Raw genomic sequence first — 27003 nt, 5'->3', positions numbered from 1 at the left:
TGGCAGTTCTGGCTCGAAGGGGCCGAATGGCCTACTCTTTCACCTTTTGTTTATTGACCCCAACATCGGGAGAAACACTGTTCAATCGCCGTGCCAATAAGCGAGTTCGGTATTCCGACTGCGCATGCCCATTATGTATAAACTACCCTGGAAAGCAGTGGAGCAGTGAACCTTCATTTATTCCGTTGTTTCCAGCTTTGATTCTTCTAGGTAAGAAAATACTGCTTTCAAACTATGACATAGTTGTATTTATTGTTCCTTTGTTAAAAGCTAAGATTATTTTGTAGTTTTTATTGCTTTATGCTTTGGTGAGTGAGCGAGATCGTGCTCGTCCGTGGTCGGTGTCGGGCCCGGGTCTGTTGAGTTGCTGCTGGGCCGTCCCCGTCCCCGTCCCCTCTCGGGTGTTGTGTCCCAGGCCGGGGATGGCCGGAGGTGTCGGGCTGGGCTTGCAGCCGGCACTGGGAGGAGTCTCTGGCGGTGCGCGCGCGTGGCCGTGACGCTGCCCCGGCGGTGCGCGCGCGTGGCCGTGACGTTGCCCTGGCGGTGCGTGCGCGCGACCGTGACGCTGCCCTGCCGGTGCTCGTGGCCGTGACGTTGCCCGGGCGGTGCGTGCTCGTGACCGTGACGTTGCCCTGGCGGTGCGTGCTCGTGGCCGTGACGCTGCCCTGCCGGTGCTCGTGACCGTGACGGTGACGCTGCCCCAGCGGTGTGTGCGCGCGGCCGCGGCTCCCCGGCGATGGGTTCACCGTCCACTCGCTGGGCCGCTGCCACCGGGAGCCCGGGCCGAGCGGTGCCGCCGCCGCCAGCCGGCGAGAGCCGCGACCAGCCGGTGAACTATTTCTGGGGCATTCCCTTCTGCCCCGCTGGGCTGGATCCCGACCAGTACACCCGCGTCCTGCTGTGCCAGCTACAGGCGTATGAACGCTGCCTGAAGCGGGCGCAGAGCCGCTCCCTGACCAAGGCCCACTTCGGGCCGCCGTTGCTGCCCGGGCCCGGGCCCGGCTCGGCCCTGTCTCGCCACGGCCACGGAGCGCAGCTGGACAAGGCCGACTTGGCCGCGGGGGACAAGGAAGTGATGAAAACTCGCCCGGACGCCGGCGGTGGTCGGACACAGGTGCATTGGAATAAAGCGAGAGACGCGGTGTGGGCGGCCTCGGCTTGTGGTTGTTTATAAGGTCAAAAGTGGCAGGAGCAGAATCAGGCTATTCGGCTCATCAAGTCTACTCCACCATTCAATCATGGCTGATCTATCTCTCCCTCCTAACCCCATTCTCCTGCCTTCTCCCCATAATGCCTGACACCTGTACTAATGAAGAATCTATCTATCTCTTGCCTTAAAAATATCCACTGACTTGGCCTCCATAGTCTTCTGTGGCAAAGAATTCCACAGGTTCACCACCTTCTGATCAAATAAATTCCTTCTCATCTCCTTCCTAAATGAACGTCCTTTTATTCTGAGGTTATGATCTCCGGTCCCTGGTGGAAACATCTCGCTCACTGGTGGAAACATCTCGCTCACTGGTGGAAACATCCTCTCCACATCCACTCCATCCAGGCCCTTCACCAGGAGGAGAGAAAAGAAATCAGATCATAAGGAAGGGGCTTGGGGAAGAAAAGGAGGCACTGGGTGCACAGGTGCTGAGGAAGGAAGGTGAGGGAAGGAGGGTTGACAGCACTCGGCCTGTACTTGCTGGAGTTTAGAAGGATGAGGGGGCCCTTATTGAATCTTACCGAATATTAAAAGGCCTGGATGTGGAAAGGATGTTTCCACTAGCGAGAGAGTCCAGGAGTAGAGGCCATAACCTCAAAATAAAAGGATGTTCCTTCAGGAAGGAGATGTGGAGGAATTTCTTTAGTCTGAGGGTGGTGAATCAGTGCAATCCGTTGTCACAGAAGGTGTTGCAACTAAGCAAAGGGGACTACAGAGGCATGAGGGAGTAGCTGGCCAAAGTTGACTGGAAAGGGGCCCTAGTAGGGAGGATGGTGGAACAATATAGAAACATAGAAAATAGTTGCAGGAGGAGGCCATTCAGCCCTTCGAGCCAGCACCACCATTTATTGTGATCATGGCTGATCGTCCCCAATCATTAACCCGTGCCTGCCTTTTCCCCATATCCCTTGATTCCACTAGCCCCTAGAGCTCTATCTAACTCCCTCTTAAATCCATCCAGTGATTTGGCCCTGGAAGGGAAGAATTGACAAGGGAGTTACGGAGGGTGCGGTCTTTGCGGAAGGCAGACATGGGGGAGATGGGAAGATGTGGCGAGTGGTGTGGTCACGTTGGAGGTGGTGAAACTGACGGAGGATTACTTGTTGTATGTGACGGCTGGTGGGGTGAAAGGTGAGGACTAGGGGGACTGTGTCCTTGTTGCGAGTGGGGGGATGGGGAGAGAGAGCAGTGTTGCGGGGTATGGAAGAGACCCTGGTGCAAGCCTCATCTATGGTGGAGGAGGGGAACCCGCGCTCCCTGAAGAATGAGGACATTTCAGATGCCCTGGTGTGGAATGTCTCATCCTGGGAGAAGATGCGGCGTAGATGGAGGAATTGGGAGTAGGGGATGGAGCCCTTACAGGAAGCAGGGTGGGAAGAAGTGTAATCCAGATAGCCATGGGAGTCAGTAGGTTTATAGTGGATGTCGGTCAGAAGTCTATCACCCACAATGGAGATAGTGAGGTCAAGGAATGGTAGGGAAGTGTCGGAAATGGTCCAGGTGTATTTGAGTGCCGGATGGAAGTTGGTGATGAAGTGGATAAAGTCAGTCAGTTGTGTGTGGGTGCAGGAGGTGGCACCAAAGCAGCCGTCGATGTAGCAGAGGTCGGGGATGGGGCCCTGATACGTATTGAACAAGGATTGTTCGACGTACCCGACAAAGAGGCAGGCGTAGCTGGGGCCCCATGCGTGTGCCCATAGCTACGCCTTGTATTTGGAGGAAATGGGAGGAGTCAAACGAGAAGTTATTGAGGGCAAGGACCAGCTCTGCTAGGCGGAGGAGAGTGTCAGTGGCTGGGTATAGGTTGCTTCTCTGGTCGAGGAAGAACCGGAGGGCTTTGAGACCATCCTGGTGGGGGATGGAGGTGTAGAGTGACTGGACGTCCATGGTGAAGATGAGGGGGTGCGGGCCTAGAGAATGGAATGCGCGGCGACGACGGAGAGTGTCCGCAATAACCAACCTGATCTCCCGGTGGCTCAGCAACTCCCCCTCCTACTCCGTATCCGACCTCTCTGTCCTGGGTCTCCTCCATGGCCAGAGCGAGCAACACCGGAAATTAGAGGACTAGCACCTCATTTTCCGCTTGGGGAGTCTGCATCCTGGGGGCATGAACATTGAATTCTCCCAATTTTGATAGCCCTTGCTGTCTTCTCCCCTTCCTATCTCTCCCGCAGCCCTCGGGCTGTCTCTTCCTATCCCTCAGCCTTCGGGCTCCTCCTCCCCCCCCCCCCTTCCTTCTCCCCACCCCCCCATCAGTCTGAAGAAGGGATTCGGCCCGAAACGTTGCCTATTTCCTTCGCTCCATAGATGCTGCTGCACCCGCTGAGTTTCTCCAGCATTATTGCGTACCTTCGATTTTCCAGCATCTGCAGTTCCTACTTAAAATGTATGGTTGGGATCACTATCTCCAAACTTTTCTTTCACCGTAATACCAGTCACCTGGTCAGGCTAGTTTCCCAAAACAAGGTCGAGCATGGTCTCTCCTTTAGTTGGACTATCCATATACTCTTTTAAGGAAACCTGCTTGGATATACTTAACACATTTTGCTTCATCTAATTGATGGCGATGAGGTCAATTGTGGGAGCACAAGGTATTTAGAGAGAGTCCCCTTGTCGGTCATTCTGTCGGAAGGTTTACCACTATGCACATCTTTCTTCATTGCTCTTCTTCTTTTGTTTTCAGTCATTAAATGTTTGTGCTGAAGAAATCCTGAAGGATGGTGGAGAAGAGAACAGGTACAAGGAGAAAACTACTTGTTGATTGTGGGGATTGGCTCCAGGAATCATTATTGCCCTGATATAATTGCTACTGCTAATATTCCATGTGAACCTATTCAGAGCACTGTGATTGCAAGGACTGCGGCCTATCGATGCACATTCTGGTGTGCTTTTTACAGAATACCAGTTGTAACTGATGGGACTGTGAAGGAAAGTGTTGATTATCCGCGTGCCACAATTAGATGGGTTGCCTGGTGTGTGGAGCAGAGAGATGTTACTGAGTTAGTTGCAATTCTTGGTGGGTTAGGATGATGTGACCTAAATCTGCAGAGGAAGAAGAGTGTTGTGTGGAGTGTATGTGTAAAGATGCTGCTGGGTAGTATGAATGCAGGGAGTCGTTAGATTTCCATGGTGGGTGGTTGGAGTGTTGGGTTTGCATGTGCAAGCTGAGTAATTGGTGGTCATAGATGTATGTGCTCCATAGGAAAGAGTTTGTGCAAGTGTGTATGCTTGCTGAGGGAAGTGGACAGAGTTAGGAAAGGAGATTTCCCAGAATGAAGATTTAATCGTGGGGTATTAACTACAGGAACGGTTGGACAGAAAAAAACACAAAGTGCTGGAGTAACCTAGTGGATCAAGCAGCATTTTTGGTGAAGACGGATAGGTAACGTTTCGGGTCAGTACACTTCTTCGGACTGATCGTCGGGGGAAGAAGAAAGCTGGAAGAGACGAGAAGCAAGACAAAACCTGGAGAGTGATGGGATGGAGTTGGAGTGGGGTTGGTCACCACTAACATTGGAGAATTCAATGTTCATACCATTGGGTTATAGGCTACCCAAGCGGTATACGAACTGCTGTTCCTCCAGTTTGCATGTGGCCTCGCTCTACATTGGAGGAGGCAGGGAAATGAAAGGTCAGTATGGGAATGGGAAGGGTAGTGGCTAGTCACCAGGAGATCCAGTAGGCCTTAGGCAGACTGAGGACAAGTGTATAGCGAAACTCTCCCTTCTCTTCTCGCTCGCCCCCCTCCACTTCCTTCCCCCCTGTGGCCCCTCCCCCCCTGGATTCGCTATCATTTCTACCCACCCCTCCCACATGCATTCCTTTCCTCTGGCTTCACAATTCACACTTTTCTATCTTTATCTCACCTTTTGTCTGTTCAACACTGGTCTTTGTTCAACCATCTGCCCATCCAAAAAAAAAAACCCTTCCATGTATCCACCTGTCACTTACCCCTTCTCTCTTCCAACTTTCTTTCTCCCTACTACCGCAACAGTCTGAAGAAGAGTCACGACCCGAAACGTCACCAAGCGGCCATATATGTATAGAGCTGAAGGAGATAGGTAAGGCCCTTAATTAGTATTTCTCCTCTGTGGTTACTATGGAGAAAAATGTGAAGATTGGTGAACTGCCAAGTGTCTTCAGGACAGTCAGCATTACAATCAAGGAGGTGTTGAATGTTTCAGGGGATATGATGGTGGATAAATCTCCCAGGCCAGATCAGATATATCTGAGGACACTGGGAAACTAGAGAAGAAATGACAGGCGTCCTGGCTGAGGCATGCAAATCATTGTTAGATACAGGTGAGGTGGATGGCTAATAATGTGCCTTAATTTAAAAAGAGTTGATGGAAAAGCATGGGAACTATAGACCAGTGATCCTAACACGTGATAGGCAAGTTACTGGAGAGTGTTCTTAGGGATACGCTATATATGCATTTGGATAGACAAGGGGTGATTAGGATCGTGCCTCAGAATCTTTTTGAGGAAGTAACTAAAAAGGTTGATGAGAGCAAAGCCGTAGGCGATATCTAAATGTAATTCTGCAAGGCATTTGATAAGGTTCTGCATCTTAGATTAGATCGCATGGGATCCAGGGAGAGCTAGCGGACTGGTAGCGAATTGGCTTCATGGAAGGAAGCAGGAGGTGATGGTGGAAGGTTGTTTTTCAGACAGGAGTCCTGTAAATAATGGTGTGCCTCAGGGCCCTTTGCTTATTGTGGTTTATATCAACGATTTAGATGAGACTCTACAAATTACCTAGTTTGCAGATTACATGAATGTAGATGGCATTATAGATGGCAAAGATGATTATCAAAAATGGTTATTAAAAATTGCAGAAGGATCTTGATCGGTTTGGTAGCTTGGCTGCGGGATCATTAATGGAGTTTAATACAGTTAAGTGTGACTGTTGAATTTGGGAAGTCAAACCAGGGCAGGACCTAACCTGTGAGTGGTAGAGCTCTGGGGAGTGTTGTGGGGCAGAGGGATTTAGGAATGCAGGTGCATAGTTCCTTGAAAGTGGTGTCACAGGTAGATAGGGTGGTCAAGAAGGCTTTTGACATTATTGCATTCATCAGTTAGAGTATTGAGTTTAGAAGTTGTGATGTTTAAGAGGAACTGCAGATGCTGGAAAATTGAAGGTAGACAAAAATGCTGGAGAAACTCAGCGGGTGAGGCAGCATCTACGGAGCGAAGGAAATGGGCAACGTTTCGGGTCGAGACCTTTCTTCAGACTGATGTGGGGGTGGGGGGCGGGAAGAACAAAGGAAGAGGCGGAGACAGTGGGCTGAGGGAGAGCTGAGAAGGGGAGGAGAAAGCAGGGACTACCTGAGATTAGAGAAGTCAATATTCATACCGCTGGGGTGCAAACTGCCCAAGCGAAATATGAGGTGCTGCTCCTCCAATTTACGGTGGTCCTCACTCTGGCCATGGAGGAGGCCCAGGACAGAAAGGTCGGATTAGGAATGGGAGGGGGAGTTGAAGTGCTGAGCCACTGGGGGATCAGGTAGGTTATTGTGAACCTAGCATAGGTGTTGGGCAAAGCGATCGCCAAGCCTACGCTTGGTCTCACCGATGTAGAGCGGCTGACATCTAGAGCAGCGCATGCAATAGATGAGGTTGGAGGAGGTGCAGGTGAACCTCTGCCGCACTTGGAAAGACTGCTTGGGTCCTTGAATGGAGACACGTGTAGCATTTCCTGCGGTTGCAAGGGAAAGTGCCAGGAGAGGGGGTGGTTTGGGTGGGAAGGGACAAATTGACCAGGGAGTTACGGTGGGAGCGGTCTCTGTGGAAAGCAGACAGGGTAGGAGATGGGAAGATGTGGCCAATGGTGGGATCCAGCTGGAGGTGGCGAAAATGTCGGAGGATTAATTGTTGTATGCGACGGCTGGTAGGGTGGAAGGTGAGGACAAGGGGGGGCTGCCTTTGTTACGAGTGGGGGGGTGGGGAGTGAGAGCAGAGTTACGGGGTATAGAAGAGACCCTGGTGAGAGCCTCATCTATAGTCGAAGAGGGGAACCCCCGTTCCCTGAAGAATGAGGACATCTCTGATGCCCTGGTGTGGAACACCTCATCCTGGGAGCAGATGCGGCGTAGACGGAGGAATTGGGAGTAGGGAATGGAGTCCCTGCAGGAAGCAGGGTGGGAAAGAAGTGTAGTCCAGATACTCCTGGGAGTCAGTGGGTTTGTCATTGAAAGCTACTGGATAATGGAAGGCCTAGATAGAGTGGATGTGGAAAGGATGTTTCCAGTAATGGGAGAGTCTAACACCAGAGTGCACGGCCTCAGAATAAAAGGACATACCTTCAAAATGGAGATCAGGAGGAATTTATTTAGCCAGAAGGTGGTGAATCTGTAGAATTGATTGCCACGGATGCCTGTGGAGGCTAAGACATTGGGTATTTTTATGGCAGAGATTGATAGGTTCTTGATTAGGAAGGGTGTCACAGGTTGCAGGAGAAGCCAGGAGAATGGGGTTATGAGGGGAAAATATGGCCTATTTCTGCTCCTAGGATTTATGGTCTTATGAACACTGGAAAGCTAAAGAATAAATTTCAGATGCCCTGGCCGAGATATATAAATCATTAGACTCCCATAACTATCTTGACTACAAACCTACTGACTCCCATAGCTATCTTGACTGCACTTCTTCCCTGCTTCCCATAAAGACTATCCCCTACTCCTAATTCCTCCATCTATGCAGCATCTGTGCCCAGGATGAGGTGTTCCATACCAGGAACTCATTCGTTTGGGAACAGAGGTTCCCCTCTTCCATTGTAGATGAGGCTTTCACTAGGGTCTACTCGATATCCCGCAGCTCCACTCTTACTCCCCCTCCCCCCATTTATAACAAGGCCAGAGTCCCCCTAGAACTTGCCTTCCACCTCATCATCCGTCGCATCCAGCATATAATCCTCCATCATTTTCACCACCTCCAATGGGATCCCGCTACTGGACACATCTTCTCATCTCCTCCCCTTTCTGCTTTCCGCAGAGACCTTTCCCTCCGAAACTCCCTGGTCAATTCGTCCCTTCCCACCCAACCCACCCCCTCCCCGGTACTTCCCCCTGCAACCGCAGGAGATGCAACACCTGTCCCTTTACCTCCACCCGACTCCATCCATGAACCCAAACCGGGTATGTTTCGCTGAACACCTCCGCTCAGTCCGTCGTAACCTTCCCGATCTCCCGGTGGCTCTGCACTTCAACTCCCCCTCCCATTTCCAATCTGACCTTTCTGTCCTGGGCCTCCTCCATTGTCAGAGTGAGGCCCGGCGCAAAATTGGAGGAACATCACCTTGTGTAGTTTACACCCCAGCGGTATGACCATTGACTTTTCTAACTTCAATTAGCCCTTGATTTCTCTCTCCATCCCCTTCCCAGTTCTCCCACCAGTCTTACTGCCTCCGCCTGCATTCTATCTTTGTCCCGTCCTCTCCCCGACATCAGTCTGAAGAATGGTCTCCACCCGAAATGTCGCCCATTCCTTATCTCCAGAGATGCTGCCTCACCTGCTGAGTTACTCCAGCATTTTGGGTCTACCTTCGATTTAAACCAGCATCTGCAATTCTTTCTTACACATATAAATCATAAAATACAGGTGAGGAGTCAGGAATTCAGTTCAGTTTAGTTTATTGTCACATGTACCGAGGTACAGTGAAAAGCTTTTGTTGCATGCTAACCAGTCAGCAGAAATAGAAAACATGATTACAGTCGAGCCCTTTACAGTGTACAGATACATGATAAGGGAATACTGTTTAGTGCAAGGTAAAGCCAGCAGATTCCGATCAAGGATAGTCCGAGGGCCACCAATGAGGTAGATAGTAGTTCAGCACTGCTCTCTGGTTGTGGTAGGATGATTCAATAGACAATAGGTGCAGGAGTAGGCCATTCGGCCCTTCGAGCAAGCACCGCCATTCAATGTGATCATGGCTGATCATCTCTTTCAGTACCCCATTCTCTAAGAGCCCTATCTAGCTCTCTCTTGAAAGCATCCAGAGAACCGGCCTCCACCGCCCTCTGAGGCAGAGAATTTCACAGACTCACAACTCTCTGTGAGAAAAAGTGTTTCCTCGTCTCCGTTCTAAATGGCTTACTCCTTATTCTTAAACTGTGGCCCCTGGTTCTGGACTCCCCCAACATCGGAACATGTTTCCTGCCTCTAACGTGTCCAAGCCCTTAATAATCTTATATGTTTCAATGTTGCAAGAAAATACCTGGGAACTATAGACCAATGAGCCTAGCATCTGTTGTATACAAGTTACAGGAGAGTATTCTGACGTATAAGATATATAGGCATTTGGATAAATGGGTGGATTAGGAATAGTCAGCACACTTTTTTGTACATGGGAAATCGGGTTCTCATGATTGAATTTTTTTTTTAAGTAACCAAAAAGGTTGATGGCAGCAAAGCCGTAGAAGTTGTCTATATGGATCTCTGTAAGACATTTGATAAGATTCCACATGGTAGGCTGCTCTGAAAGGTTAGCTCTAACGGATTGCAGGGGAAACCATCCGACTGGATAGGCTGCAAGACAGAGGACATAGGTTTAAGGTGAGGGGTAACATTTACAAACTTTATGGATAGCGTTTTCACACAGAAGGTGGTGGGTATACGGAACAAACTGCCAGAAGATGTATTTGATGCAAGGACTATAACAACATTTAAAAGACACTTGGACAGGTTCATGGATAGGAAAGGTTTAGAGGGATATGGGCCAAATGCGGGCTATTGGGACCAGTGTAGATGGGCCATCTTGGTCGGCAAGGGTAGGTTGGGCCAAATAGCCTGTTTCCACGCTTATGGAAATGTATGACTACGTATTTTCCATAATTTGCGAATGCTTCCTTCCATTTGCCACAGTGAACAAGGAGAGTGTGATGACACCAGACGGTTTGGTTCCTCTGCCAACCATGATCATCACCTGGAAGATGATGTGCTGTTTATTGATACAGGTGAGCAAAGCTTGGTTAGTGGGCTCTGTCCTGATATTTATGTAGGCTGATTAGTTGTTTTAATACTACCTCCTATGTGACAAGGCTGCTCTCAGTTACCTGGGTAGAAACCAAAGATCCTATAGCGGAGCAAGATAGTCCACTCGACGAAAACGCCGTAGTAGGGTCATGGGTAATCTTCAGCACCATTTCTGTAACCGGCTTCCGTCTCTGCACGAAAGATCCTATAGCAGAGCAAAGATACTAGTGCAGAGACGGAAGCCGGTTATGGAAACATCCTCGTAAAAATCTTCTCCTCAAGAGCATTTTCTTTCTGCCTCTGCCTCAATAAAAAGCAAAAAGATGCCTATGTTCCTTCCACAGCGTGTGGGGAGTCTGGCTCGGATCAGCACTGCTTGGATGCCAGGGGTAAAGTTGCGGGGAGGTTTGCAATTGTCCCTTGTCTGGGCCTTGAGTCCGAAATAAAGTTTATCATTATATATATAAAAATCTGGAGAAATATGATTATATACATCTATATCACATTCGTATATGTGTATCTAATCAGTTGTATGGTTGCTAAATAAAATCATCCTTAAGTTATACATACATCTTGCTCAAAACAAATGTTACTTTGTTCAATACTTAATTTAGATAACCCCACTATTACAGACCAGACCAATGTTATTGTTGAAAAACAATTTCATAGACACAAAAAAACATTAAGTAACATTCCAAGAGTAGAGCAACTGGAATCTTCATATTGCTATTATTTTACCAAATACCGCAGTTGTGAACAGTGTGATTAGATGTATTACAGAGAGCAAGTGTGATACAAAAATCAACTCAAACACAGCACATGAGCCACTTAAAAAGAAAATTTAAAAAAACATTAAAAAAGAAAATTAACAAAATTATAATTTATTAACATATTAATCATTAACAAAAAATAACAGAATTATGAATTAACAGAATTATGAATCTAACCCTATATCACACACACAAACTGTTCCCCCACAACGCTGATTACACTGCGAGAGGGATAACCAAAGTCGGGTCGAGGTTACTGAAATGGCCGACGTTCCACTCCGTTGCGTACTACACGTCAGCCCATTGGATTTTGCAGGAATGGACTATCTTGCTCCACTATAGGATCTTTGGGAGAAGCATCTTGAAATAAAGCATCAACTTTTAGCAGACCCCATCCACCGTGCAGCATGGGTTCGTAGCCAATGCAGATCATGACACTATCAGCACCAAGTCAACTGATCATTATGCTCCCAACGTAGACCCACCTATTTATAAGCTACCATTGTGTAAATTGTAAAAACCGTGTCAACTGTATGATTGAAAATGTGGAAAATTGATCGGGTGCATGCTGTCTACACAGAGCAGCACAAATCATTTTTGTCAATTGTTCCAGACCATTAGAATCATACAGCACGGAAGAAGGCCCATGGTCCAACTTGCCTATACCGACCAAGTTGCCATTCCAGCCCATTAGCCTGCTTCTGGCCCATACCCTTTGAAACCTTTCCGATCCATCTGCTCTCATTCATCAGTACTGTAATGGAAGGTTTAATGAGCAGAGTAGCAATTCACCCAGGCACATGCTGCCAGGGTAGGCAAGGTAGGCACTGCCCACCCTGAATAATATAATAAAATGGTAATTATTAAATATAAAAATAGTAAAGGCATGGGAGAATAATGCCTACCTCAGAGATCGATCTCTCAGGTAGGCATAATTCTCTGTGTCTTTCATCCGCCATACATGTAACACGCGAAGGTCTGTGCAGCTGACGTGCCGTCGACGCTGCTTCTAGCCGTCAAATTCCAGGGTACTGGGGGCAGCTGAAATTCTGCCTTTGCAGTACTGCGCATGCGCAGCGCTAGTTTCTTGGCGGATTTTTCAAACATGGATTGCCATCATCTTAAGAGTATCTTATGAAACAAAGAGAGAAGAATGGAGTTTGTGTACAAATGATGTGGCAAGTACATTTCTTGGTGCTATATGTTTTTAAATACCGTATTTCCTGGCAATAAAGACGCTATTTTTTACCCAAAAATAAGGTACAAAAATTTACATGTGTCTTGGAAGCCGAAGTAGATTGTTAGCCAAGAAAGATAGACTTGGCTATCCCTCAGTACAGCAACATCAAGAATGATAGCCAAGTCTATCCCTCATTGCTGAAAACTGATGGGAAGCGGCTGTAAAAGGACAGCGCCGCTGAGGAGGGGAGAGTTCCTTTAACAGCGTGTGGGCAGTCTGGCCCAGGGTAAAGTTGCAGGGAGGGCAGGAGTGTTGAGAAGGAGGGGGTCGGGGATCATGCCAGCAGCTCACTCGCCGCGACGCTCCTGATGCGGAGCAACAGCATTGTGCCTGGGGGGAGAAGTAGCTCAGGTGGCTGCGAGCGGCCACTGGGACCGGACAGTGGAACCGGCCGCCACCTCAGCTCCTTCTGCCGGCCCCCGCTCACCTCTGGCAGTGCTCTCCGTCTGAAAACCTCTCTCCTGCTGCTCGCCGGCCTCACTCATGTCAGCCGCTTCTCGCAAATCATGTTCAGTTCGTCCTCGCTCATCCAGTTCAGCTGTCCAGTCCCGAGGTCGCTCGCAGCCACCCGAGCTGCTTGCCTCCCACGGGCCACAATGCGGGGGCTCCACGCCCGCGAGGGCTCCACGCCCGGAACGCGGGGGCAGTGGTGAGTGAGTGAGTTACTGGCAAGATCCCCGATCCCCTCCTTCTCAATGCTCCTGCCTTCCCCACAACTTTACCCCTGGCCAGACTGACCACCACAGGGTGAAAGGAACTCTCCCCCTAATTGGTCCCTTGAACAAGTATTGTCATTCAATATCACAACTGATTCAACTTGTCCCGGTGTGCTCCTGTTTTTCCCACCATCTCTCCACTGCCGTCACCCTCCACTCCCCACCCATTCAGTAATTCAGAATGAAGGAGATTTGGAAGCCTTGGGCAAATTGCTTTCTTTCTTTATTTTTTTTTGAGCGTGAGAAATTCTATGTCCCACCAGCATTCTTTCAAAATTTAGCAACTCAAAATGGGGGTGCGTTTTCATTGCCGGGAAATACGGTACTTTATTAAGAGATTTGGCTTTTGAAGACTTTATAAAAGTTGACTGACAGCTTACGGAGGGAACAATCTGCGCATGCACGGTTTAAGAATTTTTAAAAGCCAACTGACTGCCTACCCTGAGTAATTACTCACGGCATGTGCCTGAATTCACCATACAGGTTGAGTGCTGGCTTCATAACGAGAGGTTTCGAGTGTAGGAGCAGCGATGTTCATCTACAATTGAACGGGGCTTGGTGAGACTGCAGAGTGTTGCTTGCAGCTTTGGTCTCTAATCTTTCACTCAAGGAGTGTATGGAACAAGATGCTAGAGGAGGTAGTTGAGGCAGGGACTATCCCAATATTTAAGAAACAGACAGGTACATGGATAGGACATGTTTGGAGGGATGTGGACCAAACACGGGCAGGTGGGACTAGTGTAGTGGGGACATGATGGCCGGTGTGGGCAAGTTGTGCCGAAGGGCCTGTTTCCTTGCTGCCTTACTCTACAACAACTTACTCGGTCATAACGGACAATCGGCAATAACAAACACCGTCCCCTTGCCCCATGGACCCTTATAACGGGGGGTTAATGTACATCCATGGTGTTTGGGTCACAAAATGCCCATTGCACTCAGAACATATGTTGCTTGTAACATAGTACAGCAAAGGAACAGGCGCTTTGCTCCATGATATTCGTGCTGAATATGACACCTACTTTAACTATTCCCTTCTCTCCTGACCGTCACCATCGTAGCTGCATCTGCCACCACCCGAAGAGGTCAAAGAGATCCTGAAGCTCCTGACATGCATGAAGGTAAATATCTCCCGAGCCGGATCAGATATATTCGCGGACATTGTGGGAAACTAAAGAGGAAATTGTGGAAGGTGGACACAAAATGCTGGAGTCAAGCAGCATCTCTGGAGGGAAGGAATGGGTGATGTTTCGGGTCGCGACCCTTCCTCAGACTGATGTGAGGGGGCGGGTCAGAGATAGAATGTAGGCAGAGGCAGTGAGACTGGTGGGAGAACTGGGAAGCGGGAGGGGATGGAGAGAGAAAGCAAAGGCTATCTGACGTTAGAGAAGTCAGCGTTCATACCGCTGGGATGTAAACTACCCAGGCGAAATATGGAGGCTAACTTCAGATAGTAGCAATGTTACAAAATTTTGAGATTTAAAAAAATCAAGTCTGCAATTTATCCCATCAGATAAAGCATAACAATAAGTTTAATTTGACACCAAATTCACTTTCATATCTCAAGTATTAAAAAAGTTATGACCATTTTCATACTCGGAAATTAGCATCTTGTTCCCTATTGATTTTCAATGGACATTACAAAAAAGCTGTGATCTTGGATAATCAAAAGCCCATTTCTTAAGGAAAGATTAACATTTTTAAATAGCCTAAGTGTCCAAAGATTATTCACAAATAATTCACAATATAACATGATTTTTATATCTAATTTACATTAATTTATAGGCCAAATGGAAGGAATTTAGTGTTCAATTGCTGTAAATAAATGCCCATTTAAATCGGCTTTCTAGTGGGTTCATGTGGAACGCGCTGGTTTAGAACGTTGACATAGCGCTGGATTAGTGCCCTCAAATGCCGAGAAAAATACTGCGGGATATAAAAAGCCCAAAATGAACTATTCGTTATAGATAACTTGATATATAGGGTTATATATATGCCCCATTTAATGTAAAAATAAGGTACATACCTTTAATTGTTTGCTTTATAAAACCCTGGGGCTGCGAGAGGTTGCGGAATGAAACAGTAATTTAAAAACTATTAGAACTATATTATCGAGGCCTATAAAACTAATAATACCTTTTGCGACCGGGTCTTGCAGCGATTTTTCGTTAATGATTTACTAGGCTGAACATGTGCGATTAGTACAGCCTAGTAAAAATCGCGTTTTAAACCCGCCCCCTCCAAACAGCGCCAAAATCGCGGCCATGGCTGAGGGCAGATTCCCAATGACGATTCAGGTAGGTTTTGTAACATACCTACAGATAGCCCTTGCTTTCCCTCTCTCTCCGACCCCTCCCCCTTCCCAGTTCTCCCACCAGGTCTACTGTCTCCACCTACATTCTATCTCTGTCCCGCCCCCTCCCCTCACATCAATCTGAAAAAGGGTCTTGACCCGAAATGTCACCCATTCTTTCTCTCCAGAGACGCTTGACCCGCTGAGTTACTCCAGCATTTTGTGTCTACCTTTGATTTTACCAGCATCTGCAGTTCTTTCTTGCTAGGAAATTGTGGAAGTCTGTCTTGAGATTTATGAGTCGACATTAGGTACAGGAGAGGTGCCGGAGGATTGGAGGGTGGCGAATGTTGTGTCTCCTTTCAAGAAGGTCTGCAGGGAAAAGACTGGGAACCATAAGCCAGTGACCTCAACATCTGTAGTTGGAAAGATTCTAGAGCAAGTATCCTGAAGGATAGGAAAGATGTGCATTTGGATGGACAAAGGCTGATTAGAGGTAGTCAGCATGTTTTTTGTACGTGGGACAACGCTGTAGTGCACAATGTCTCACGAATCTGATGGAGTTTTTAGAAGATGTGACCAAAAAGGTTGAATGTTGCATGTATAGACTTCAGGAAAGCATTTGACAACGTTCCACATGGTAGGCTGCTCTGGAAGGTTCGATCGCATGGGATCTAAAGAGAGATAGCTGAAGGGATAGAAAATTGGCTTAGTGGAAGGAAGCAGAGGGTGATGGTGGAAGGTTGCTTGTTGGACTGGAGGCCTGTGACGAGTGGTGTGTCTCAGGGTTTGATGCTGGGCCCATTACCATTTGTCATCTATATCAATGATTTAGATGAGAACATACATAGCAAGATTGGCAAGTTTGCAGATGATACAAAAGTGGGTGGTATTGCAAATAGTGCAGATGGTTGTCAAAAATTACAGCAGGATCTTGATCGATTTGCCAGGTGGGCTGAGGAACAGTTAATTTTAATTTAATACAGAGAAATGATAGGTATTGCATTTTGGAAAGTCGAACAAACCTGCAGGACCTACAGTGAATGATAGAGCAGAGGGATCTAGGAGTGCGGGTACATAGTTCCTTGAAGGTGGCATCACAGATAGATTCGGTGGTCAAAAAGGCTATTGGCACATCAGTCAGAGTATTGTATAGAAGTTGGGAGGTGCAATTGCATAAGACATTGGTGAGGCCGCATTTAAAGTATTGTGTTCAGTTCAGGGAATATTGCAACGTTTAAGAAGCAATTAGACAGATACATGGATAGGACCGTTTAGAGGGATATGGGCCAAACGCAGGCAGAACTAATGCAGATGGGACATGTTGGTCGGTGTGGGCAAGTCGGGCCGAAGATCCTGTTTCCATGCTGTATGACCCTACGACTCTGACCTATGTCACCTTTGCCGGCCGTATCCAGGCATTTAATACTCTCTATGTAAAAGATCTGTAAAAGATTATGAAAGAAAACTGGCAGGGAACATAAAAACTGACTGCAAAAGTTTTTATAGATATGTGAAAAGAAAGAGATTAGTTAAAACAAATGTAGGTCCCTTGCAGTCAGAAACAGGTGAGTTGATCATGGGGAACCAGGATATGGCGGACCAATTGAATAACTACTTTGGTTCCGTCTTCACTAAGGAAGACATAAATGATCTGCCGGAAATAGCAGGGGCCTGCGGGTCAAAGGAGGTGGAGGAATTGAGTGAAATCCAGGTTAGTCGGGAAGTGGTGTTGGGTAAATTGAATGGATTAAAGGCCGATAAATCCCCAGGGCCAGATAGGCTGCATCCCAGAGTACTTAAGGAAGTGGCTCCAGAAATAGTGGATGCATTAGTAATAATCTTTCAAAACTCTTTAGATTCTGGAGTAGTTCCAGAGGATTGGCGGGTAGCAAACGTAACCCCACTTTTTAAGAAGGGAGGGAGAGTGAAAACGGGGAATTACAGACCAGTTAGTCTAACATTGGTAGTGGGGAAACTGCTAGAGTTAGTTATTAAAGATGGTATAGCAGCACATTTGGAAAGTGGTGAAATCATTGGACAAAGTCAGCATGGATTTACGAAAGGTAAATCATGTCTGACGAATCTTATAGAATTTTTCGAGGATGTAACTAGTAGCGTGGATAGGGGAGAACCAGTGGATGTGGTGTATCTGGACTTCCGGAAGGCTTTCGACAAGGTCCCACATAAGAGATTAGTATACAAACTTAAAGCACATGGCATTGGGGGTTCAGTATTAATGTGGATAGAGAACTGGCTGGCAAACAGGAAGCAAAGAGTAGGAGTAAACGGGTCCTTTTCACAATGGCAGGCAGTGACTAGTGGGGTACCGCAAGGCTCAGTACTGGGACCCCAGCTATTTACAATATATATTAATGATCTGGATGAGGGAATTGAAGGCAATATCTCCAAGTTTGCGGATGACACTAAGCTGGGGGGCAGTGTTAGGTGTGAGGAGGATGCTAGGAGACTGCAAGGTGACTTGGATAGGCTGGGTGAGTGGGCAAATGTTTGGCAGATGCAGTATAATGTGGATAAATGTGAGGTTATCCATTTTGGTGGCAAAAACGGGAAAGCAGATTATTATCTAAATGGTGGCCGTTTGGGAAAGGGGGAGATGCAGCGAGACCTGGGTGTCATGGTACACCAGTCATTGAAGGTAGGCATGCAGGTGCAGCAGGCAGTAAAGAAAGCGAATGGTATGTTGGCTTTCATAGCAAGAGGATTTGAGTATAGGAGCAGGGAGGTTCTACTGCAGTTGTACAGGGTCTTGGTGAGACCACACCTGGAGTATTGCGTGCAGTTTTGGTCTCCAAATCTGAGGAAGGACATTATTGCCATAGAGGGAGTGCAGAGAAGGTTCACCAGACTGATTCCTGGGATGTCAGGACTGTCTTATGAAGAACGACTGGATAGACTTGGTTTATACGCTCTAGAATTTAGGAGATTGAGAGGGGATCTTATAGAAACTTACAAAATTCTTAAGGGGTTGGACAGGCTAGATGCAGGAAGATTGTTCCCGATGTTGGGGAAGTCCAGGACAAGGGGTCACAGCTTAAGGATAAGGGGGAAATCCTTTAAAACCGAGATGAGGAGAACTTTTTTCACACAGAGAGTGGTGAATCTCTGGAACTCTCTGCCACAGAGGGTAGTTGAGGCCAGTTCATTGGCTATATTTAAGAGGGAGTTAGATGTGGCCCTTGTGGCTAAAGGGATCAGAGGGTATGGAGAGAAGGCAGGTACGGGATACTGAGTTGGATAATCAGCCATGATCATATTGAATGGCGGTGCAGGCTCGAAGGGCCGAATGGCCTACTCCTGCACCTAATTTCTATGTTTCTATCTCTTTAAACATTATTCCTCTGCCTCTAATCTTTAATTTTTAAATCTTGGAGAAAGAGGTTCGGACTGCCTATATTATCTGAGCTTCGCACAATTTATCAACTTTAACCAGGTTAGACCAACCTGCCTTTCGGGCTAATTCCAGGCAGCACTCTGGTAACCCTCTTCCGCATCCTCTCCAAAGCCTCCACATCCTTTCTGTATTGGGCCGATCAGAACTGCACCCAATATGGAAATGCAGCTTAACCAAAATCCTATGAAGCTGCAACATCATTTCCTAACTCTTGTACTGGATGTCCCAACCAATGAAGGCAAGCGTACCTTATGCTTTCTCTACTTTGAAGAAGCAGCAGTAGAGTTGCCAGGTTTCATCCTGACTGCGGGTCCTGTCTGTACAAAGTTTGTACCTTCTCCCCCTGACCGTGTGGGTTTCCTCCGAGATCTTCAGTTTCCTCCCACACTCCAAAGACGTACATGTTTGTAGGTTAATTGGCTTGGTGTAAATGTAAAATTGACCCAGGGTAGTGTTAATGTTGGGTTGGTGCGGATGGTGGGCCGAAGGGCCAGTTTCCGCGCTGCACTAAACTAAACTTGAATCCCCAAATACCTCTATATCAATGCTGTTGAGGATCCTGCCATTAACTGTGCACTTTCACATTACATTTGACCTCCCAACACCTGATACTCAATAGATTAAACTCTACCTGCCATTTTTCCATCCATGCCTGTATTTGATCTATATCTTGCTGTATCCTTTGGCAGCCTTCTTTACTGTCTGTTGTGTTGTCTGTAAATTATTAACCAACCTATCTACAGTTTAAGCCTGAAGAAGCGCCTCGACCCAAAACGTCACCCATTCCTTCTCTCCAGAGATGCTGCCTGACCCGCTGACTCCAGCATTTTGTGTCTATCTACAGTTTCATACAGTCATTTATATATATGCATTCTTAGTTGTATATATATACAACTAAGAATGCAGAACTGATCTCTGCGGACCTGCACTAGTTCAGCAAGAATAACACCCTTCCACCACTACTTTGTTTTCCATGGTCAAACCAGTCCAGTGACAACTACTAAATCACATTGCATTCCATTCATCTTAATTTTCTGGAGCTTGTCCAATGCCTTACTAAAGTCCATGGAGGTAACATCTGCTGCCAACCCTCATCAAGTATTCTCATCACCTCCTGAAAGAACTCAATCAAATGTGTAAGACATGATCTGCTTGCACAAAACCATGCTGACTATCCCCAAATGGCCCATTCTTTTCCAAATAAGATTAAATCCTGTCCCTAAGAATTCTCTTCAATAGTTTCCCTACCAATGGTGAGATGGTCTATAATTTCCCGGATTGTTTATTGTCTCCCTTCTTAAATGAATACATGAACAACACTGGCTTTGCAGTCCTCGGGACCTCACCTGTGGCGAAAGCCACCCCTTTATCCTTGCATTGTTTCTGTTGGAACAGTATGACTCGGTGTCTTGTCTGGAGATAAATAGTGAACATTGTGATGCGTAACAAAAATGTTTGTTCTGCAGAGACGCAACAAAGCTTATCTGAAGAGATACATCCGGAGGGTGAACGTCCTCAAGGATCTGACAATGACTCGACTCCGGTGAGACGGGCAAGAGGGCTTGGGGTTGTGAATGGCAATTTGCTGTATCTTCACATAACCACTAACAAATCAAATAAAACAATGTATTTGCACAGAAAGGTGAGAATTAGGAATCTGAGCAAATACCCAACTGCTGAATGAACTCAACAGGTTCGACAACTTCAATGGAGGGAAATGTACAGATTGCATTATGAATCACAACTCTTCTTTAGACTGATCATTGTCCACATTCCTCCTCCTCCCCCACAGATGCTGCCTGACCTGCTGAGTTCTTCCAACCGTTTGTTTCTCGCTCCATTTCCAGCACCTGCGATCTCTTTTGTGCCTGAAGATAGACACAAAAAAACAGGAGTAACTCAGCAGGTCAAACAGCATCTCTGGAGAAAAGGAGTGGTTGAGACCCGAAACATCACCAATTCCTTCTCTCCAGAGATGCTGTCTGAACCGCTGAGTTACTCCAGCTTTTTGTGTGTTTGTGCGGTTTAAACCAGCATCTGTAGTTCCTTCCCACACATTTCTTGTGCCCCTTGGGTATTCAAGTATGTGCGGAAGTCTTAAAAAAGAAATGGAAATAGAAGGACAAGATGGAAGTTGTTAGGGTGGGTAAACTATGAATATCAGTGTTGGTCTGTTCGAGGCAAACCGTCATTCTAGGATGTTCTCGATAGGTGCGGCCACACACTGGTATATGTCAATGTGAAAATATCCCATGGTTCATGAATGCATTTGGTAGGCTCAGTGCACTCTTCCCTCTCTCATCATCTCTTCTCCATGTTCTCCTCTTTCCCTGCTGCACCATAGGAGCCTGAGGACCTACTGTTGATAGAAGATGAAGCTGAGGAATTTGCCACCATCTCGCCATCCAAGAAACCTGCTGTTGAGTGTCCGATTTGTGGTCAGCCGTTCCCGTTAGAGAAGATAGAGGTGCATGCGGCTGATTGTAACGGTGCCTGTGATGGAGGAAGTGAGCTGCAAGGTACCGTTTTCACAATCTTGTGGAAGTCAAGTAATGCATCGGCAGAAACAAAGAAAACAGCAACAACTGATGACAATATACACAATAGAAACAATAAATCTGTTAATTTCAAATATGTTACATTAGCTGGGGAGTCAAAGTCGGCACATAAAAAAATCATTCTCCCATGTCTATGTGGGACATGGTGTCTGGGTGCTGTTGGCCCCAATGTCATTGCTAGCACCAAGTATAATCCAAGGAAATACAAGTAAATCACGGCTTCTGCTGGAGGGGATGGATGGTGGGATAGGATAGAGGGCAGGTAGAGAGTGGCCCAACTCGTCCATGCTGATCAAGTTGCCTAACCAAGCTAGTCCCACTTTATGGCACCTGGCACATATCTCCAAACCTTTTCTATCCATGTCCTTGTCCAAATGTCTTTTCGCCAAGGAAAGGGAAGTGTAGGAGAATGAGATAAATAGGTAGAACATTAATATGCAAGGGTAGTTTGAGATTTAAAAGGTGTTGGAGCTCTGGAGGACCATTCAGGTAGATAAATCCGCAGGACACAGACTATTTAGTGAGAAAAAAAGGGGAGACTGTGGGAGTCTGGCCAAGATCCTTGTCTTCACTAACCAGAGGCGAGGTCCCCGGAGGGCAGAGAGTAATTGCTGCTGCTCCTTTATTTAAGAAGGAAAATAGAGACAATCCAGGGAATTATAGATCGGTGAGCATCATATTAGTGGTAGGGAAGTCGTTGGGAGAGGATACTTTGGGATAATTTTACTCCCATTTGGAGGAAATTTTGTTAATTAGGAACTGTCAGGATGGCAGGTCGAGTCTTACCAACTTGATTTGAGTTTTTTAAGTTACAAGTGTTTTATAGTTAAATGTCATGAAACGGAACAATGCTGTGAGGAGGTCACAAAGGTGATGGATGAGGGTAGGACGGTGGACGTTGTCAACATGGATAAAGCATTTGTTAAAATCTCCACGGTATCCAAACAATTCAGATGCACGGGATTAGCAGTCACTTGGTCGTATGGGTTTGGAACAGGCTTACTGATGGAAGACAGAGGGTTGTGGTGGAAGGACAATATTTTGTATGTAAACGTAAACGGTTTGGTCAGTAAATGTGCAGCTTACAGCAAGATTGCTGACTGAGGAAGGCTGTCGAGGTATACAGTGCGATATAGATCAGATACAGAAATGGGCAGAAAACTGGCAGATGGAGTTTAATCGAAGCAAGAGCAAGATGTTGCCCTTTGTTAGGTCAAATAAAAGGGGGAAATATACAATTAATGGCATGATTCTCAACAGCATTGATGCACAGAAGAATCTGTATAGAGGGAGTCAAGTCTACAGCTCCCTGAAATTGACAACACAAGTAGACAGCATGGTAAAGAAAGCACAGGGTATGTTTGCCTTCATATGTCGGGGCATTAACTATAATGTCAGGATGTCATGATGCAGCTTTATAGGATTTTGGTTATGCTACATTTGTAATATGGTATGCAGCTCTGTTTGCCCTACGGCTGGAAGGATCTGGAGACTTTGGAAAGCGTGCAGAAGAGGATTACCGGAATGTTGCCTGGCTTAGGGGGTATTAGCTCCAGGGAGAGGTTGAACAGACTTGAATGGATGCTCTAGGGAGACCTGATAGAAGACCTGAAAACATTAAGAGAGGCATAAAGACAGTCAGACCCTTCTTCCCAAGATGGAAAATTCAAATCCGAGAGGGAAAAGCTTTAAGTTGAGTGGGCAAAAGGAGATGTGCAAGGCATCTATTTTATTTACACAGCGGGCGGCACAGAGGCGCAGTGGTAGAGTTGCTGCCTTACAGCGCCAGAGACCCGAGTTCGATCCTGGCTACGGGTGCTGTCTGTACCGAGTCCACACGTTCTCCCCGTGACCTGCATGGGTTTTCCCCAAGAACTTCGGTTTCTCCCACACTCTAGAGACGTACAGGTTTGTAGGTTAATTGGCTTGGTATAAAAATATATATAAAATTGTCCATAGTGTAGGATGGTGTTAATGTGCGGGATCATTGGTTGGTGCGAACGCAGTGGGCCAAAGGGCCTGTTTCCGCACCGCATTTCTAAACTAAACAAAATAAAGAGGGCGGTAGGTGTCTGGATCACGCTGCAACAGTTAGTGATTGAGGCATATTCAATAGTGGCATTTATATATACCTATACATATATATGCTGGGAATGGAGGGATATGGATTATGCGCAGGTTGATAACATAGTTTTGACATCATGCTCTCACAAATATTGTGGACCGAAGGGCCTGTTCTTGTGCTGTATGTTCTTAGTTAAATTTGGCTATCACGTCCTCTGGTAGTTCGCTCAAACTGTTGCTCCTCAGGTCCCTTTTAAATCTTTACCCTCTTATCTTAAAGCTGTGCCCTCCACTTTTAGACTCCCATGACCTGGACAAATAACCGGCTATTCAACTTACCGTATTTCCCAGCAATGAAGACACAAGACACAACCCCAATTTAAATTGCTAAATTTTGAAAAAAGGATGGTGGGACAGGATCAAGGGTTTAGTTTAGTCTAGAGGTCGGCAACATCGCCTGCGTGCCCCGTGACTGGCTGCAGTTCCCAGATCCCTCGCATGCCCAGGTCTGGCTGCAGCTCCCAGGTTGCTTGCCCCAGGTCTGGCAGTGACACCCAGGTTGACTGCGTGCCCCGCGAATGACTGCAGTTCCCAGGTCGGCTCGCCCGCCCCAGGTCTGGCTGTTGCGCCCAGGTCGGCTCACTTGCCCCGGGTCTGGCTGTGATGCCCAGGTCAGCTGCGTGCCCCGCGAATGGCTGCAGTTCCCAGGACGCCTGCCCCGGGACTGGCTGTAACGCCCAGGTCGCTTGCCCTGGGACTAGTAGAGAGAGAGGGGGAGAGAGAGCCAGGGACAGAGCAGCCAGCCTTCCGCCCAGTCGCTACCCGCCAACCACCACCTCCACCTGTTGTGCCTGTGCCGAAGGACACCGTAACTGGGTGGCGGGCAGGCCAGCAGAAGGTGCTGAGGTGGCGGCCAGTTCCGCTGTCCAGTCCCGGCGGCCGCTCGCAACCACCCGAGCTACTTCCCTCCCCGGCCACAATACGGTGGTTCCGCGCCCAGAGCGAGTGAGTGAGTTACTGGCATGATCCCCGACCCCCTCCTACTCAACGCTCCTGCCCGTGCTGACCGGGGCCAGACTCCCACATGCTGTGAAAGGAACTTTCACCCCCCCGCCACGGCACTGTTCTTTCACAGCAGCTTTACAGCTGCTTCCCATCAGCTGCCAGCAATGAGGGATAGACTTGGCTATCCCTCAGTACAGCACCATCGTTCTGGATCTTGCTGTACTGAGGGATAGCAAAGTCTTATCTTTCTTGGCCAACAACCTAACCTTCGGCCTCCAAGACACAGGTACATTTTCCGTGTCTTATTTTTGGGTAAAAAAATAGAGTCTTCATTGCCGGGAAATCCTGTATCCATGCCTCTCACGGTTTTATATCTCCAGGTTTGGTAACATTCTTGTAAATCTTTAGTTCAGCTTAGAGTGCACACCCTTTCCAGTTTAATGACATCTTTCCTGTAGCAGGTTGACCAGAACTGTATACAGTAACTATAATGCGGATGTGCAGACGTCTTTCCAGCTGTAATATGACGTCCTGACTCCGAGATCCAAGCGTCCTTTGTACTTGTATCTTCTCTTTCATGGAACTATGCACCTGTATCCTGGTTCTCTCTGTTCGACAACGATTCACAGGGCCCTACTATTTATTGTCCAATGTAGAGGGGTACAGTGTGGAAACAGGCCCTTCGGTCCAACTTGCCCACACAACGGCCAAAAATGGCCCAGCTCCGCGAGTCGCACCTGCCCACGTGTGATCCATATCACTCCAAACCTGTCCTATCCATGTACCTGTCTAATGGTTTCTTAAATGTTGGGATAGTCCCAGCCTCAACTGCCTCCTCTGGAAGTTTGTTCCATACATCCACCACCATTGTGTGTGAAAAAGCTACCCCGCATTCTTTTCCCCTTTACCTTAAACCTATGTCCTCTGGTCCTCGAGACTCTGTGCATCTACCCAATCTATTCCTCACATGATCTTATATACCTCAATAAGATCACCCCTCGTCCTCAAGCGCTCCAAGGAATAGAGTCCCGGTCTACTCATCCTCTGCCTATTGCTCAATCCCTCTAGTCCTGGCAACATCCTCATTAATCTCTATATTTCCAGCTTGACAACATCTTCCCTATAACATGGTGCCTTGAACTGAACACAATACTTTAAATGTTGCCTCATTAACTTCCATGCTCAATACTCTGACTGGTGAAGGCCAATGTGCCAAAAGCCTTTTTGATCACCATATCTACCTGCGACTCCACCTTCAGGGAACCATGCACCTGCACTCCTAGATCCCTCTGCTCTACAACACTACCCAGAGCCCTACCATTCAATGTGTAGGTTCTGCCCATATTAGACTTCCCAAAATGTAACACCTCACATTTTTTTGCATTAAATTCCATCAACCAATCCTCAGCCCACCTGGCCAATTGATCAAGATCCTGCTGCAATTTTTCACAACCATCTTCACTATCTGCAAAACCACCCACTTTTGTATTATCTGCAAACTTGCTAATCTTGCCATGTATGTTCTCATCCAAATCATTGATGTAGATGACAAACAGTAACGGGCCCAGCACCGAACCCTGAGGCACACCACTAGTCACAGGCCTCTAGTCCGAGAAGCTGTATGTGGGTCCTCTCTGCCCCTATCCATAACTATCTTAAACCTACTGATTAATGTTCCCAAAAGGCACCTGCACGAACACTTCATTCACTTGCCCTTCCCAATTTCCCAAGACTAGATCAAGTTTATCAGTTTAATTCAGTTTAGAGATACAGCACGGAAACAGACCCTTGGGCCCACCGGGCCCGCGCCGACCAGCGATCCCCGCACATTAACACTATCCTACACCCACTTGGAACAATTTTTACATTTACCAAGCCAATTAACCTACAAACCTGTACGTCTTAGGAGTGAGGGAGGAAACTGAAGATCTCGGAGAAAACCCACGCAGGTCACGGGGACAACGTACAAACTCTGTACAGACAGCACCTGTAGTCGGGATCGAACCTGGGTCTCCAGCGCTGCATTCGCTGTAAGGCAGCAACTCTACCGCTGCGCCACCGTGGCCGCCCACGTGTTGCCCTCTCACATTTGTTCTTCTAATTCCCGTTGGCTATTTGGGGGTCTGTAGTACACCCCCAATAAGGTGATCATCCCTTTCTTGTTCCTCAGCTCCACCCATATAGTCTCACCAGACGAACCGTTCATAATGTCACCTCTGAACACTGCCGTGAACACTGCCGTGACATCCTTTTTAACCGATAACACAACGCCCCCTCATCTTTTACCTTCACCCCTGTCTCTCCTGTACCCTGGAATATTGAGCTGCCAGTCCTGCCCTTCTCTTAACCAAGTTTCAGTAATGACTACAGTAATCGCTCGTACCTATCCATGCCCTAAGCTCATCTGCATTACCAGTCCGGCCTCTTGCATTACAATACATGCAGTTTAAACCAACCTTCCTTCCTCGCTCTCCGCCGTCCTCCTGCCAATTCTGTGCTCGAACCTTTCTCTCACCATCCTCCATACCGACCTCTAACCTCTCACCTGCCTCTGTCTTATGTGAGATCCACCCCCCCCTCCCCCACTAATCTAGTTTAAACCCACCCATGCTGCATTAGCAAACCTGCCTGCCAGGATGTTGGTCCCCCTCCAGTTAGGACCTTTTCTACATGTCACCACTGCCCCAGTAAAGATCCCAATGGTCCAGAAATCTATATCCATCTCCCCTGCACCAATTCCTCAGCCACACATTCATCTTCAT

At 47.3% G+C, this 27003-nt stretch overlaps 1 protein-coding gene across 4 annotated transcripts in view; it reads left to right on the top strand.

The window, feature by feature from the left end:
- The first annotated feature begins 692 nt into the window (after nt 1-692).
- The window catches only part of uimc1 (ubiquitin interaction motif containing 1), a 36229-nt gene continuing 9918 nt past the window's right edge, over nt 693-27003 (top strand). For 2 of the 4 annotated variants that reach the window (XM_055642550.1, XM_055642549.1), the window contains exons 1-6: nt 695-1114; nt 3894-3946; nt 10073-10164; nt 13968-14027; nt 20081-20157; nt 20959-21133. In XM_055642550.1, coding sequence (XP_055498525.1) covers nt 737-1114; nt 3894-3946; nt 10073-10164; nt 13968-14027; nt 20081-20157; nt 20959-21133 — 835 coding nt within the window. In that variant the 5' untranslated portion in view covers nt 695-736. Of the gene's footprint in view, nt 1115-3893; nt 3947-10072; nt 10165-13967; nt 14028-20080; nt 20158-20958; nt 21134-27003 lie in introns of all 4 variants that reach the window. The other 2 variants (XM_055642548.1, XM_055642551.1) reach the window with 2 other exon arrangements.

The sequence above is a fragment of the Leucoraja erinacea genome, chromosome 11, assembly GCF_028641065.1.
Source record: "Leucoraja erinacea ecotype New England chromosome 11, Leri_hhj_1, whole genome shotgun sequence".
NCBI classification, from domain to species: domain Eukaryota; kingdom Metazoa; phylum Chordata; class Chondrichthyes; order Rajiformes; family Rajidae; genus Leucoraja; species Leucoraja erinaceus.
Note: the sequence above shows the minus strand (reverse complement) of the source record. Positions and strands in the feature narration are given on the sequence as shown.